Genomic DNA, 17,032 nt, shown 5'->3' with positions numbered 1-17,032 from the left:
AATAGAATTAAAATAATCGTACAAGAAGGTGGGTTAACCTGAACGCTGAATTTCTTTGCATGTGTTGTTTAAGTCAGGATGTATAACACATCAAGGCTTTCATAGTGCCTCTGTGCCTTGCAATCCCTACCCACCAAGTCCCCTCTGTATCCACCTATATTGTCTCTCGCATTGTATTTAGACTGTGAGGTCTTTGATGTTTTTGAACAGCCCAAGCAGAATGAAGGCTTGGTTCGGGAGTGGGACTCTCAGGAACTACAAATAATAAATATTGCGATGTTGTGAGTTGTGAATTGTTGCTAATAAGTTGTCTTTGATCTATAGACAGACATAGATCTGATTAAAGCTGATGACTGCACTAATTTAGGCTAAATGCAAGCAGCAATTAAGGCTCTTTGTGGCGTGAGATAGCTGGAAACAATGGAGGCCACTGCTAATGGGAATAAATGCACAACAAGGTCTGATCAGAAGCTACCTTGTGTAGGTTGTAGGGTTTCCTGATTACAAACACAAGGACTTAGCAGCAGCGTGTGGTAAGTTGGAGAGAGAAAACGAGCAAACTCAAGAGGCACAGTCACAAGCATGGCCTGGCAAGGGAGCAGAGCCTGGGCGTTCCGGGGAGCAAAGGACTGATTAGCAGCACAGACTTGAAACTTGTGAACAAGAAAACTGCATGAAGGCTTTTGTTCCTACTGTGTTTATGGTGACAGAACTTTGTGCAGCAGCTTGTACCAAAGGATACTTCAGTATAGACACCACTTCTCTCATTACGCCATCTTACTTTTTCCTCCCAACATAAGGCTGTTCATAGAAGGGCTTACACATTGCCTAACTGCTTGGCCCAAAGGAGTAACAACAACAAATAATACCCCAGTCTGCTGAAGTTTATGGACAATCTTGACTTCGTAGCCAATTACTCTGTTGACACAACGGCCAGGCAGAAGCATGGCAGACAGGGCTGCCTGGTGTCCCAGAAGCCCTGTCTGTCGATAGAGGCCTCCTGGACCGTGCACACCAGCTTTCTGTTGACAGATCTCTGTCGACAGAGGACCTATGCCTCATGCGGAGTGGAATAATGCTATCAACAAAATTGCGTGTTCTGTCAATTTACTGTTTAGAGAACACCTTGGGATCTGGATGCTCCCTGTGTTTTGTCGACAAAATTCCAGTTTTGTTGACAAAATGCTCTAGTATTGACATAGCTGCACAGAGGTATTAAACTTCAATATCATTATGTCTTATTTTTCACTCCTTATCCCCCAAAGGACTTATGAGATCATTTGATGACTTAATTAAAATAATTTAAAATAATAAATGCACAACAAAAATACTTTAAAAAGTATAACACTCAATATTCTTTTGATTTAAAATTGACTACAGAATTGTTATTTTTATTAGGTAAATCATAGGTGCTCTAAGACTGTGAGCTTATGTGCTATTTGGCGCTAGAATTGGTTTGGTTTTCTTAACCTTTAAAATTTTTGAGTTTAAATTCTGTTTGGCAGAAAAAATAAATTAAAATAAAACGTCAAAAAGATAATTAAATATTTTTCTAATTTCAAAAGTTATGAACAACAGTTCAGGTGACATTCTTACATTCTCCAAAGAGGGCCGGCCATGCCTTAATTTGCATAGTTGGTTCTGAGTTACAGTCATTTACAAATAAGAGGTTACAGTGGAAACACCCACAGCTGGACAGTATGGATATGAACCAAATGGTCTCCAAAGGGCTGTAGGCTTTTGGAGGTAGGACCATCTTCTTGTTATAGGTAGCAAAGGGCTTAGAATAACAGGGACCTCATGGCCGAGTGGGGGCTTCTAATTGCTACAGACATAAAACATCACTCTTCGGGAAAGTATTTATAGTTAGAATATTCCTCCTTGAAGAATTTTAATTATTAACTGAATTCAGAGTGTTTTGTCTTTATTAGGCTGTGTCTACACTTTCCCCCTTCTTCAAAGGGGGCATGGTAATGGGAGATTATTAATGAAGTCCTGCAATGAATATGCAACACTTCATTAGGCAAATTCCATCCCCTGTCCCCCAGTGGCAACTTTGAAGTGCTGGCATGCGTGTAGCCACGGGTACTTAGATAGAAGTGTCCATGCGACTTGAAAGTGCCTTTACTCTTCAAAATTCATTTTAGCCCTTCATTAGTGATCTCCCATCACCCAGATTACCATGCTCCCTTCGAAGGGGGAAGTGTAGACACAGCCTTAGAGTGGCAAGATCAGATGCGCTGTGTGCAACATTCATTTATTTGGTATGTGTACGGCACAACCATAAAAATAAACAGAAAAATGCACAAAGACTCAACTAGTTTTATAACTGCCACTAGATGGAGCAATCAACCCACTCATAATTTTAAAGGCCTCTATTTCTTTATTTTTTTATACATAGAGACAAGATGAGTATGGCATTTTTGGACCAATTTCTGTTGGTGGAAGAGGCAAACTTTCAAGCTACATAGAACTCTTCCTGAGGTCGCTGTTATTATGTAGTGTTTTAGTTTACTTCAAGAGTAAACTGCCCTGCTCTGTGAGGGCAGGGGACTGGACTCAATGGCCTGTCAAGGTCCCTTTCAGTTGTAGTGATCTGTGGATTGAAGAGGAGCTACAGAACGCTCAAAACGTTTGGGAACAAAGTCACTCAGGAGCCTAACCTTGGTTTTGAAAAGTTTGTCCATGAACCCTCACAAAGTCATACTACAGGTGACGTGAACATTGCACTTTCTTCCCAGGCATCCTGGAATAGGGGTCAGCAACAAGCAAACAGCAAAAAGAGCCATTTTAAAAAAAAAGTTGGTAAAAAAATCAATAATTCAAATGTCGCAATGCATGTAAATACGAGATGGTCCTTAATAAATAATGCCGAGCCATACTTTCGTAACCCCTATTTTAAGAGCAGAGCATACAAAATGATCTATAATGTATTACATGTTTACTGCAGGATGTTCACAGACTTTTTACGTGTTCTATTTCGTCACACTTTGTGTGTGTTTGTACCACTGTCTTCCTGACTTTCACTCCCAAACCTACTTTAATTATGCCAATTTTACTTCACATTTAATTTCAGTTTTTTTCTTAAAATGTGTGTTGTCCTTCACAGCAGGAATGCCTCAAGGTTTCTTTTCCTTTTCAAAATCAAGACATGATTAGTAACATGATCAAAACACAGCTACAGTATCATATCCCACAATGCACTGCACATATTAAAGGGGGAGTTATCCAGTGTTTCAAGATCACATATTGTTTTCTATTTAGATATGACTTGTTCATTGGAGAGGTTTTTTGTTGTTTTTGTTTTTTGTTTTTTCTTTTTTTACTTTGCAAGTATAGTGTCAGGAGCCACAAAGAAGTCCTTAAAAACCACATGTGGCTCCAGAGCAGCAGGTTGAAGACCCCTGTCCTAGAAAGGGAACAGACTCCAAGACAACATCTACCACAAAATGTCTTTGGATAGGGAGGGTCCCCTACAATATTCAGATAATCTAATGTTCTTCCAGCTCATTAGCTGTATCCAGTCAGTCTAGATATGGTAGGACCTAGTATGTACAAATTTATGTAACCAAAGAATGAGGACTTTCAGATCTGTTCTGCTTAGCTGTAAACCCCAAACCTTATCTTACCACACAGAGGGCTCATCTAAACTAGCCCCTCCTTCAAAGGGGCATGTAAACGGCCTGATCAGAGAATAGCAATGAGGTGCTGCTCTGCATATGCAGCACCTCATTAGCATAATTCCTGCCACTTCGAGGTTGCTAACTTTGAAGCAGCAGCAAGCAGTGTAGCTGTGGGCACTTCAAAGTACCCTTACTCACAAAACGTTCACTTGAGAGTCAGTGAGAGAATCCTTCCCCTACCTGGGACATTGGGAAATGGGGGTCATTCTCTCCCCCAGGACTCAAAGATACATAAACATTCTCTGCATTTCATGCTCTTGGAGAAGCTATAAGGGTCACTTGATGGAGCTTTATGCAGAAGAAAATAAGGGATGAACTTCAGTTAGATAAGCATTTCTTCAGACAACTAAGAGAAGCTTCCAAATCATAGACCCTGTTTCCCAGGGGAGACTTTAATTACCCTGAAATTTGTTGGGAGACCAATACAGCAGCACACAGACAATCCAGGAAGATGTTGGAGAATACTGGAAAAACTTCTTGGATCAAGTGCTGAAGGAAGCAACCAGGGGCTGCACACAGCTTGACCTGCTGCTCACAAATAGGGAAGAACTAGTAGGGCAAATAGAAGTAGGTGGCAACCTAGACTACAACGATAATGAGATGGTGGATTTCAAGATCCGGACAAAAGGAAGGAAGGTTAGCAGTCAAATACAGACCCTTGATTTCAAAAAAGCAGACTTTGACTCCTTCAGAAAACCACTGTGCAGGATCCCTTCAGACGCTATTATGAAAGGGAAAGGAGTTCAGGAGAACTGGCATTATTTTCGAAAAAAAAAAAGAAAAAGCCTTGTTGAAGGCACAGGAAAAAAACATCCCAATGTGCAGTAAGAAAAGCAAATGTGGTAGGCAACCTTGCCAAGCTTAAACTCAAAAAGGATGAACAGAAGAAGTGGAAACTAAGACAGATGACTAAGAAGGAGCATAAATATATTGCTGGAAAATGCAGGGGAGTAATCAGGAAGGTGAAAGCACAATTGGAACTGCAGCTAGGAAGGGATGTGAAGGGTAACAAGAATGTTTTTTATAGACATGTTAACAATAAGTGGGTGATTAGGGAGGGTGTGGGACCATTACTGGATGAGGGAGGTAACCTGGTGACAGATGATGAGGGAAAAGATGAAGTACTCAATGCCTTTTTTGCCTCTGTCTTCACAGACAAGGTCAGCTCCCAGACTACTACATTAGGCAATGCAGTATGGGAGGGAGGGAGGCAGACCTCAGTGAGGAAAGAACAGATTAAGGGCTATTTAGAAAAGCTAGACAGACAAATACATGGGTATGGATTTAATGCATCCTAAGGTACTGAGGGAATTGGTAAAAGTCATTGCAGAGCCTTTATCCATTATCTCTGAAAACTCATGGAGATCAGGCGATGTCCCAGATGACTGGAAAATGGCAAATATAGTGCCCATCTTTAAAAAAAGTAAAGAAAGACAATCCAGGGAACTATAGACCAGTCAGCCTTACCTCAGGCCCTGGAAAAATCATGGAGGGGATCCTCAAGGATTTGATTTTGAACCACTTGAAAGAGAGGAAAGTGATCAAGAATAGTCAACATGGATCCACCAAGGGCAAGTCATGCCTTATCAATCTGATTAGCTTCTATGATGAGGTAGCTCACTCTGTGGATATGGGGAAGTCAATGGATGTGATATACTTTGACTTTAGCAAAGCTATTGATGGAGTTTCCCACAACATTATTGCCCATAAGTTAAAGAAGTATGGATTGGATAAATGGATTGTAAGGTGCATAGAAAGCTGGCTAGATGAGCCGAATGGTTAGTAATCAATGGCTCAAAGTCTGGTTGATGGTCAGTTTCAAGTGCAGTACCCAAGGAAACAGTTATGGAGCTGGTACCATTCAATATCTTTATTAATGACCTGCATGAGGGGATGGATTGCATCCTCAGCAAATTTGTGGATGACACTTAGCTAGGGGGACAGGTAGATATATTGGAGAGTAGGGATATCTAGAGTGACCTAGATAAAATAGAGGATTGGGCCAAAAGTAATCTGATGAAGTTCAACAAGAACGAGTGCAGAGTCCTGCACTTGGGACAGAAGAATCCCAAGTCTTGTTACAGGCTGGGAACCGACTGGTTAAGTAGCAGTGCAGCAGAAAAGGACCTGGGGATTACAGTGGATGAGAAGCTGTATATGAGTCAACAATGTGCCCTTGTAGGAAGAAAACTAATGGCATATTGGGGTGTATTATGAGGAGCATTTCCAGCAGACCTAGAGAAGTTATTTCTCTCTATTCAGTACTGATGAGGCCACATCTGGATTATTGTGTCCAGTTCTGCCCCCACCCCCCATAGTATAGAAAGGATGTGGATGCATTGGAGCAGGTCCAGTGGAGGGCAACGAAAATGATTAGTGGTCTGGAGCACATGAGTTATGAGGAGAGGCTGAGGGATCTGGGCTTATTTAGTTTGCAGAAGAGAAGGGTGAGGGGTGATTTGATAGTAGCCTTCAACTTCCTGAAGTGGGGCTCTAAAGAGGATGGAGAAGGCTGTTCTCAGTAGTGACTGATGGCAGAACAAGGAACAATGGTTTGAAGTTCCAGAGGAAGAGGTGTAGGTTGGATATTAGGAAAAATTACTTCACCAAGAGATGACTTAGGGTGGGTTCTGCTTTGGGCAGGGGGCTGGACTCAGTGACCTCCTGAGGTCCCTTTCATCCCTATGATAACTGAAAGTCATTCAACCTGTTGTAGACATCATCATCATGGCAGGAAGACTGCTTATTTGCACTACTGCCTTTTTATCTATTTACCATGACTATTCTGAGCTGAGGAAAGAGCCATGAAGAATTCAGAGCAAGACTGTTTCCTGAATGTTGTGCAGTTTTCTAGTGCTTTCTTCATTCTTGTTTTAAATGGAAGTTGAGGCTCCTGTAGTCAAAGGTAGCCTGGGACCTTCATTTCCTCTCATTATAACCCTAGTAAGGGATTTGATTTCTATTATGATCAGTACTGAAACATTTAAAGCTTCCTTCTCCATTTATATGGAATTTATTTGTCACCAACCCCATTCATAAAGAGACCAAAATTTAGGAGCCCTACACACCAACTGCAGATTGGAGACAATGATATGGGAGCTATGCTTTTGGCTTCCGACTAAGCAAACCAAAACAAACAGAGCAAAGAGTAAAATGGCAGTACGACAGATGCTGTACATTTGCAGATAAGCTACAAACTTACAAAAGTAGGCCTGCAAGAAAGCTCTGCTTTGCAGATGGGATGAAATACAGGAATCAAAATTTTAAAATGATTTTTTCTTCAAGGTTTTCTGCTCCTTCAGACGATGAGCTTTCTATATAATTATATGCTAAAAGAACTGCTAGAGTTATGCAACACAGTACAAGGAATTTTGTTGTAATAGCCCTAGTCTAACAAAGAGAACAACCAGAAAAAAATCAGTTCACCGAATCAATTTGCAGCAACAAATTAGCAATAGATGAGCTTCCTATTTTTAAACTGCTACATGAAATTCTTTTCTTCTTCACAAAAAGGACTGCGGACATTATTATGTTTTTTAACTAAACTGTTTCTATTGGGAACCCAGTAGTATACTAGAGGAGGCGTCTTATGTAAATTGAAAATATGACTGGAAATAACCAACCCTCCTACGCAGCAATGTGACATCTACTGTGCAGTTCACTTTAAGTTCATCGCTTTGTACATAAAATAATACATTATGTGTGTATGTGTATGACACAGAAGATGGCTCTTGTGATGCCATTAATCTTTCTTTATCCTGAGACAAATGTGGGGCATGGATTTTTATAGTCCCTTAAATGAAAAAGAGTGAGATGAGTCTGGGGAGCATAGTTACACTGTATCATCTACTTATTTCCCTTTATATCTGAATCCTGCTGGCTTTATATATGTAAGAAGCCCCATTCATTTACCATGAATCTGGCAGAGAACTTGAGAAAAAGATTCAAGAGGCAGTGTGGTGTAGTACGCAGCCTGCTAGACTGGGACCTGTACACAGGAGAGCTAACAAACTTGCTGGGCCCCTGGGCAATGGTGGGGGGAGGGGTTGTTCTGTGCTCCTGGAAGGGGTGTGGCCTTCGTCTGAAGAGATGAGGTGAGGGACAGCCAGCCTTCCTCATTGCCCGTAGTGTGCCGCACTAAACCCACCCCCAACCCTCAATCTTCCTGGAGCACAGTGCTCTGCCAGCGATTTAAAGGGCCCAGGGCTCTGACAGTCAATACCTCTGCAGTAGCATCAGTAGCCAGGAATCATGGGGCCTTTTGAAGCACTGGACCCCAGGGCAATTCCCGATCCCATCCTGCCCCATCAGAGGGCCTGCCTGTATTATTTTCTATTCCCAGCAGTACCCTGACTTGTCACTAATGGTTTGTATTCCATCACACTTTTGAAAACTGCACCTTTCCTATACTGAAGCTTGACTTCTCTTGTAAGATGGTCAGCTGATGCTGAGATGCATTTTGTGATGTAGACTAGGAACTGAAGTCACTATGCAGTCAGCATAGTAGTCCTCACACCGCATGGTCATTTGTCCACTTCCAATCTAGGCTGTATTTCAGGTGTCAGTTTAACAGCAATAGGTTTAGAACCCCTGAACTACCAGCTATTTGCCAGCATCCATCTATCTTTGCTGCATTTTCTGTCCCACAAAAGCTCATCACCTTGTAAATTATTTTGTTAGTCTTTAAAGTGCTACTTGACTGCTTTTTTGTTTTGATATTCCGTAAAATGTTACACCTGAATCACTGAGCTGAGGTCCAGGGCTCTTGCTTTGGGCCTCTGAGAATTCTGGTTACTGGACTTCTATCTTTTGTGCCAAACTTCCTGCTTCTTTAACTGCTGTTGCCTACTGCACTAGATAATTTATAGATGTTCTCCATCAGAGGACGGGCTCTTAATTCCTCTCCGTCTGTACAGAAATTCCTAGTTTTCCTTTTAATGCTCTAACCACTAGACATGCCCTCCCCATCTTGTGCCAAAAAGACTGTATTATAATGTAGGTAGGGTTTTGTGAAATATTTAACTACAATGTGAACCTACCTGAAATCAGGTACTGGGTTTAGGATCTACTTCCACTGAAGATCATCAGTACAAATCTATAGCTGTATGGGATAATTGGGCTAATGCAGTAATCTGTCCCTTTCCCTGTTTGTTCTTCCAGCTTGGGGTCTGGTTTGTAAAGGGCACTGGGTGGTGCTCATACCACCTCTCACTTTTCTGACGTGCATGCCACGCAAAGCTCCGTGCTTCGTAGTCCTGAATCATCTTTGGGAAAACCTGTTTCTGCCAGTGCTATGGTGAAGTTAAAGAACATCAGTCTCACTACTCTAAGCCAGCTGTAGCCTAGGATTATAACATCACCTAGTACAAAATTCTTCTGACTCCCTGTGGACTTGACCACCCCCTAGCCTTCTTCACATATATTTCACCTGATCCAGGCTGTTGCATACCAGGTAATAAGGGAACATGACTCTCGGGAAGGGATTGAGTTATACCAGGGATTGAGTTATACCAAAAAATCTCAGTGATGTCTGTCTGCATATTAGAATTGCTTTGCTTCCTCTCCTCTGGCTTCTCATTGTAACAGCTCAGTGGGATTTTTCCTCCTCTACCCAATTCCAGCTGGATTTGACACCACTAAGCTCAGAGTGAGTTTGACAATTAACTCTCTGGGAACTAAGTTAGGTTAAGGCTCCTTGTATCATCATTGCTTTCTTGGCTTTGCATTTCACTCAGGCAATGACAAGGGATTTAAGTGCTGATTGAAACTGATTTTGGAGTTCTGTGTGGATATTTATCAAACATAACCTTATAAGAAACCTGCCAATAAGGTCACTCACCCAGCAGGGCTGCCATATTTTCTATTCTCACAGGAACCCAAGCAGCATATCCCTACCTGACCGTGTTCCCATACAGCATTACAAACTAGCATTGTTAAGTATTATTTTCTGCTGCCTCTGGGCCCTGCTTTATCTCACTTTTTTTTCAACCCTCCTGTTCATTGCTGATCCTTGATGCACTCCTGCCTCCCTGCTTCATCAATGTATAAGTTATACAAGAGCAGCTGATGCCTGTTTATGTTCATTCATCCCACTGTTTGTCACCTCTGAATTTGGCTCATGGTCTCTAAAATTTCCCTGCAATCACATCATGAAAGCTGATGACCTACGAAATGAGTTAGTCTTAAAGGTGCTACAGGACTTCTCGTTAGGGTCGAAGATATTTCACTGTCATTTCTTTACAAGGGTTGAATGAGGTTCTAACATCTCATTGGATAAAGAATTTCACATGGAACAAAACAGAGGGCCAAAAAGAAGTGGACTATAAGGTCTGATCCAAGAACTAACAGAAATGAATAGAAAAATAGTTTAGTAAGCTTTGTGTCACAGCCACAGAAAGCAGTTCCCTCTACCTCTTTGCCTTTCATAAATGAGGAATGGGTGTTAATGTCAGATGACAATATTTGCAACAAAGTTGCAAAGTTCATTTTCCTTTCTCTATTTGCAGGGTGTGATTTAATATGTAGTTAACTTCTTTTGGCTACTCTGGGCCTGATCCTGTTCCCTTGTACATCCAGGGGTGTTTTGACAGTCAATAAGAGTAGGTCTAAGCCCTCTCATTTATAATTGTACCATCATCAGAGATTATTGTGACACACCAGTACTTTACTTGTTATTTATTTTGCAACCACTCAGTTGAGAGGGAACATTAATATTGAGTGAAGGCTATTAGGATGGTGGTAGGGGTTTATTTGGGGAGAGCCACACTATACATTACACTATTAGCAAAAATATTTTCTGTTGTTTACTTGATATTTTTTCCCTCTCATCTTTACTCCCTTCTTCTCTCTGGAGTGAAGTGAATTCTTTCTCCACAGTTCTAATCAACCCTGGCTACAGCTTCTGGAAATCTCCTTACCTCTTTTATCGTACTAAGTTCCATTTTCAGGGTTTTCTGTTATTTTTTTTTTAATCCAAACCAAAATACTAAAAATCCTTCATAACATTCAAGGTGTCTTTGTGACTGAATAATTAGCAACATGTCTCATTGGCCATGCACTGGATCAGTCATAAATCATGTTCTGTATTTCGGGTACATTGAACCATGCAAAAATATTCAGAAATGCAGTTGTTTTGATTTTTTCCCATAGATGAAAGAACACTCTACCACTATTTAATTCGCCTGTCATTGTGAGTCACTACTAAGGGTTTAATTTACTTATCTAAAATTATTTTTGGTAATCTGAAAGGGTATTTTTAGGCATTATGTCCAACAGGATGCAAAATATAGTAGACACTCAGTAGCTGTGTCTACACGTGCACGCTACTTCGAAGTAGCGGCACTAACTTCGAAATAGCGCCCGTCACGGCTACACGCGCCGGGCGCTATTTCAAAGTTAACTTTGACGTTAGGCGGCGGGACGTCGAAGTCGCTAACCCCATGAGGGGATAGGAATAGCGCCCTACTTCGACGTTCAACGTCGAAGTAGGGACCGTGTAGTCGTTGCGCGTCCCGCAACTTCGAAATAGCGGGGTCCGCCATGGTGACCATCAGCTGAGGGGTTGAGAGACGCTCTCTCTCGAGCCCCTGCGGGGCTCTATGGTCACCGTGGGCAGCAGCCCTTAGCCCAGGGCTTCTGGCTGCTGCTGCGGCAGCTGGGGATCCATGCTGCAGGCACAGGGTCTGCAACCAGTTGTCAGCTCTGTGTATTTTGTGTTGTTTAGTGCAACTGTGTCTGGGAGGGGCCCTTTAAGGGAGTGGCTTGCTGTTGAGTCCGCCCTGTGACCCTGTCTGCAGCTGTGCCTGGCACCCTTATTTCGATGTGTGCTACTTTGGCATGTAGACGTTCCCTCGCAGCACCTATTTCGATGTGGTGCCACGCAACGTCGAAGTTGAACATCGGCGTTGCCAGCCCTGGAGGATGTGTAGACGTTATTCATCGAAATAGCCTATTTCGATGTCGCTACATCGAAATAAGCTATTTCGATGTAGGCTTCACGTGTAGACATAGCCAGTGTTACTAACGCACTGGGAAAAGAGGTTGCTCATAACTCTGAAGTGTCTGTAAGAAAATGTTATGGTTGTTCTTTCAAACATTTACAACTGAACATTGACTGAATACAGGTTTGAAACATTACTATGCAGATACATCTGCTTTTAAGTATCAGAAGAATTTTAAATGATACAAGCACAGAAACTTTCCTTACCTGGTCAAACCTTTCTTTTTTAACTTTCCCTTTATTTTCAGTACTTTACATGTAACACTTTGCTGTACAGTGTTTGCTTTGTGTGTGTGTGTGTGTTTCTGATGTTGCCTGATCGAGTACTTCCAGTTCCAAATGCCATGTGTGGTTGACCAGTCAGTTCATAACTTGAGGTTCATAACTCTGCAGTTCTACTGTAGGAGAACCACTCTTAAGCAAAGTTAGAAAAGTTCAAACAATATGGATTCACTTGCCCAAATACAAGGTTACAGGAAAATAGGCTGAGTAGATTGGCATTACTTCATTAGTTGTGCCAGTTTTCACTAGCACAGGCTTTGGAGCTGAGCTCCTTGCAGAAACTCATGAAGCTGCAATGCAATTAGGTATGGGAATTGCAAAAGGGCCCTAAAGGGATTAGCCCCCAAATTTCATTGAAATTTAATGATATTTAGGAACCCCATTCCTTTAAGGTCATTTGGAAAATCACAGCAAGGTGAACACAAATGAAATACATAAGTATAAAAGAAAACCATCCAATATCAAAATAATTCATTTCTGATAGAAGACATGAACAGTATGGCTGCATCTACACTTGCATTCCTCTTTCGAAAGAGGCACGCAAACAAGGGAAATCGAAAATGCAAATAAGACATTGATTTATTTATCTGGTACCTCATTTGCATAATCTTTTTTTGGAAGAATTTCTTTCGAAAGGAAAAAAAAAACAGTGTAGATGGGGCTTTTTCGAAATAAACCCCATCTTTGAAAGAACCCTTCTTCCTGAAACAAAATAGGAAGAAGGGTTCTTTCAAAGATGGGGTTTATTTTCGAAAGAGCCCTGTCTACACTGCTTTTTTTCTTTTGAAAGAAGCTCTTTCAAAAAGAGGTTATGCAAATGAGGCGCCAAACATATAAATCAGTGCCTCATTTGCATTTATTTCCTTCATTTGCATCTTTTGAAAGAGGAACGCAAGTGTAGACACACCTTATATTTGAATATTGTCATTGCCCCTGTAACTAATCTTTGTAGTTAGTTCTGAAAATTAGTAAAACACCACATCATATGTGTGCACCAACATGAATGAGCCCTCCACATTAGCATATGAAACACAGTTACTTGTGAATTTGGCCATGTCTTTATTCCTTATCTCTTTTCTCCAGGTACTAACGTAAGTCTCATTTGGCCCAATCAGACACCAAGTTTCTTTTGTCAAGTTTCCTTCTGGTATATTTTGTTATTGTTGAGAAAAGTAGCTTCATATAAAGTAGGTAGGTTTTTTGTTTGTTTTTTTGTTGAATACCCGCCCCCACCCCCAACCTTGCCTTTTTTGTACAATTTACAATGAATGTAACTATAAAAGGCTGCTTAATAGTCCCATTTTGCTCTGTATGACCTTAGGTTGCGGAGAGGCTAGCTGCCATATTTAAACAAAATAACTCACTGTGTGGGCAATTTTAAGGACAATGATAATTCACAGTGTATATAATCATGCACCAAGCTCAAAACACATGTAAGATTGGCACAATTATTACAGTACAGCAGGGCAGAAGTTAAAAGGTATGCACAGGTCTTTTCACAAACATTGGTGCAAGTGCTTTAGACAAGACATTTAAAAGAAACATACACTAAAACAACATAGATTAAATTTATCAAAGTTTGATAAATTTTAAAGACAGTAAAAAAGTACACAATGCATGAAAAAAGAAAAGAAAACCCAGCCTATACATATAGTGCAGCTTTACTACATCTGTATTCCAGAATGAAGGAAATAGGAGACAAAAAAAGATCTAAGAATTCTTAGCAAAGAAAGTTCTACCAGCCTTGAAGGATAGAATTTCATTGCCAGTGAGAAAGACACACGGGCACACACACCCACAAAAGCAAAAAGAAACACAAAAGATCATTTGCTGTAACACATGACAGACACAGAGGTGTGAAACATTTGGCATGTTGCATCACATGAAGTCATTCACGATTGGCTAACGATGGTACCTGGCTCGGCTGGAGATCACTGGCTTGCCTGAGAGGGGTAACTGATGGTGGAGGCACACCTGATGTGGATGCAGATCGGCCTAATCTGCAGCTTGCTTTAGGCTCTGGGAAGAAAAAGAAATGAACACATATGCCCAGTTAAAGGGATTGTGGATGTGGGAGCAGTAAATTTAAATGTGAAGTTACATAGAGAACTAAAGGTCCAGTGAGTGCCTGTGAGATGCCTGCCAGCCACCCCAGCACTTTCCCATGGTATGGAATCCAGGTACAGATTCCTGGACAATACCTTGAGCAGTTAGCTGACTCGTGAAAAATAGTTGTCTTCTAGGCACTAGCCACCAGTATCACAACAGAGAGGCCCAGAACTGACTTTTCCCATGCCTCACTGTCACAGCCTCTTTCATTTTCAGTAACATCTCTGCAGCTGAAGAATAGAGCAGTGAGCTGCAGAGATAGGAAACATGTCCAATTTCCCTTCTGCTCTCCACCCATCCTTGTTAGCATCCTCCATATACAACTCTCTCATCTGCATCATGTGGCAGTGATTGCTGAGGGGAGACTCAGAGACGTAGCTTGTGGCCCAATACCCTCGCTCAGTGGCTGAATGGGATAAATACGGAAGAGGACAACCGCCTTGCTCACCTTGCCCTAAGGCCAGCCTGGCCCCCATGAGTACGGTCTTCCATGTGTAGTTTTGATATATGTCTCTTACAGATATTAGCTGCCTGTGTCTAACTGAGAGAAACATGTCCTTTCACATCTGGTTAAGAACTCCTTCCCCACAACACCACGCAATCTATGCTTATAATCTCTGTCTATATCACCAGAACACCAGGCCACAGGCCTTTAGGAATCTGCAGTAGCTGGCTGCCAGGGCCATTTCCTGCGTTTGATATTTTGAGTGAGTCAGCAGGACACTGTCCTTCCATCTCTATCACCTGCTGTTATTCACACATCTCTTCCTGGAAGCTCCAGAATAGCTGGCAGCCTGAACCAGTACATAATCTGATGTTTTGCCTTTCTGGGCTAGCACTGTACACTGATTCGTTGATATAGATTGGTTTTGAAATTATTTGTTATTATAGATCTGAAACTGCCTGATTTTTCGTCATGTTGTCTGTCTGCAAGGCACCTGCATTTTTTTTCTTTCACTGGAGTTTTTGTATTGATTTCTATGAGAGCAAAATTGGGGCTTATTGTTATTTTTTATCTGTTAAGGACAGACACTACACTGTCTCCACACTAAGCAAAACCAGATTTCCAGCCAGCATAATTTTGGTTAGCTTTGTTGATGTCAAAAACTCTAAGGCATTGTCTCCCGTTGCTACTGAGTTGTTTTCTTTGCTTTGAGAAAGTAGAGGAAAATGTCATAATTTCTAATTTGGATATATGTGCTGCAATGAGAGACCATCACTTCCTTGCCAAAGACAATCCTTTCATCTGGCATCAAAGAAAAAAAATCCATCCTACTCTGATGAAATATTAGTTTCTTCTTTATCTCCCCAGCAATATATTCAAGTGTCAGAAAATATTGCAGATTCCAGGGTGGTTGTTACTATGGGAACCACCAATGGCCATCTAGCTTTAACATACAGAAGTTTAATTGAATAAACATTTTAAGGGGCAGTTTTACTGAGATCAATAGGATTATTTTATGCTGAATGAACTGGGAGCATGCAATAGAAATTTTTGCTAGGGGTAACCTCTTCATGCTGTGGCATGGAATGGAATTTTTCCCCTAAGTAATCTGTCGGGTATGGGCTGTGTAGTTATGTCCATTGCATCTAGTTCTATGTCTTAACATTGTTTGTCTACTGTGCACTTCATATTCCCTGTACTCTGCTAACCAGACATGGAGTACAATGACCATTTTTATTGGATAAGGAACTCTGAATAGGGCCCCATAACAACTATAAAAGGACTCTAGACTAACAAAATGATTTATTTGGTGATGAGCTTTCGTGGGACAGACCCACTTCATCCGATCAATTTCATTTCCAATACAGACTGTGATATATAAGCATAGAGGACAAAAAAAAATTGCAGTGAAAACTGACACATCAAATAGAATTGGAGGAAGCGGGTGAAGTTTGGGGGGGATGTTAATTGTCCTGACTGAGATAATTTTGAGCTTCAAAGGAAGGGACAGGACAATTAACACCACCGACTCCACACCTCCTTCCTTCAATCCTATTCAATTTGTCAGTTTTTATTGCAATTTTTTTTGTCCTCTGTACTTATAAATGTCAGTCTGTATTGGAAATTAAATTTATCTGATGAAGTGGGTCTGTCCCACGAAAGCTCATCACTGAATAAATCATTTTGTTAGTCTTTAAAGTGCTACATTTCTGCTGCTTTCTTTCATTGGAGTACAGACTAACATGGCTCCCCCTGTTACTATTCTGTGTATAATGACGGCCAGCATCCTCTCCTCTTCAATACATAGTGCTCTGTGATTCTGGGAGGATACAGGCAGCGTTTGTCTGAAAACTTCCCCATTGATGTTCCTAAGGGGATCTCAAATGGTTTGCCAGCAAAGCAGAGGCTGGCATCCAAAGAAAGCATGATGGGGAACCGGAAGTGGAGAAAGGCCAGTGTCAAGTGTTAACATAACCTTGTTAAGTTCCAAATGTGTCCCTAAAGCAGGGGTGGGGAACCCACAGTCTGTGGGCCAGATCCAGACCATGACTTGACTGCATCTGGCTCCCAAGGCTGAGAGCTCTTCTCCCCAGCACCCAGCCCACGGCAGGTAGGGGCTTTGGAACCCTGAGCCTAGCAGGTGGAAGTCAGACAAGCCAGGGCCAGATCCAGCCCATGGGCCTGGTGGGGGCAGGAAGTGGCTCTGGGCTCTGAATGCTGTTCCTCCTCCTGGACCCCAGCTAGGGAGCAACAGCACACAGCTGCCTGGAGAAAGGGTTGTGCACTGCTCTGATTGGCCAGGATTCCAACCAAGCAGAACAGCTGGGGAGTGGGTTGGCAGTGGTGGCAGCACATTCAGAGGTAAGACCCCATCTCCCAGATCCCCAACTTTTATCCTGCACCCCCTCCTGCTCAGACTTCCCATCCTGCTCCTGCACCCCCTTCTGCCCACAGCCCCACCTTCACACTGTTACTGCACCCTCCCTTCAGCCCAGACTCCACACCAGCTCCCCC

At 41.9% G+C, this 17,032-nt stretch overlaps 1 protein-coding gene across 1 annotated transcript in view; it reads right to left on the bottom strand.

Annotated features, from left to right (window-relative positions):
• NYAP2 (neuronal tyrosine-phosphorylated phosphoinositide-3-kinase adaptor 2) overlaps positions 1-17,032 on the bottom strand; it is a 196,863-nt gene that overhangs the window by 24,457 nt on the left and 155,374 nt on the right. The window contains exon 5 of the mRNA XM_075004545.1: positions 13,880-13,983. Coding sequence (XP_074860646.1) covers positions 13,880-13,983 — 104 coding nt within the window. The remainder of the gene's footprint in view (positions 1-13,879; positions 13,984-17,032) is intronic.

The sequence above is a fragment of the Carettochelys insculpta genome, chromosome 10, assembly GCF_033958435.1.
Source record: "Carettochelys insculpta isolate YL-2023 chromosome 10, ASM3395843v1, whole genome shotgun sequence".
Classification (NCBI taxonomy): domain Eukaryota; kingdom Metazoa; phylum Chordata; order Testudines; family Carettochelyidae; genus Carettochelys; species Carettochelys insculpta.
This window is presented reverse-complemented; position numbering and strand designations above follow the sequence as displayed.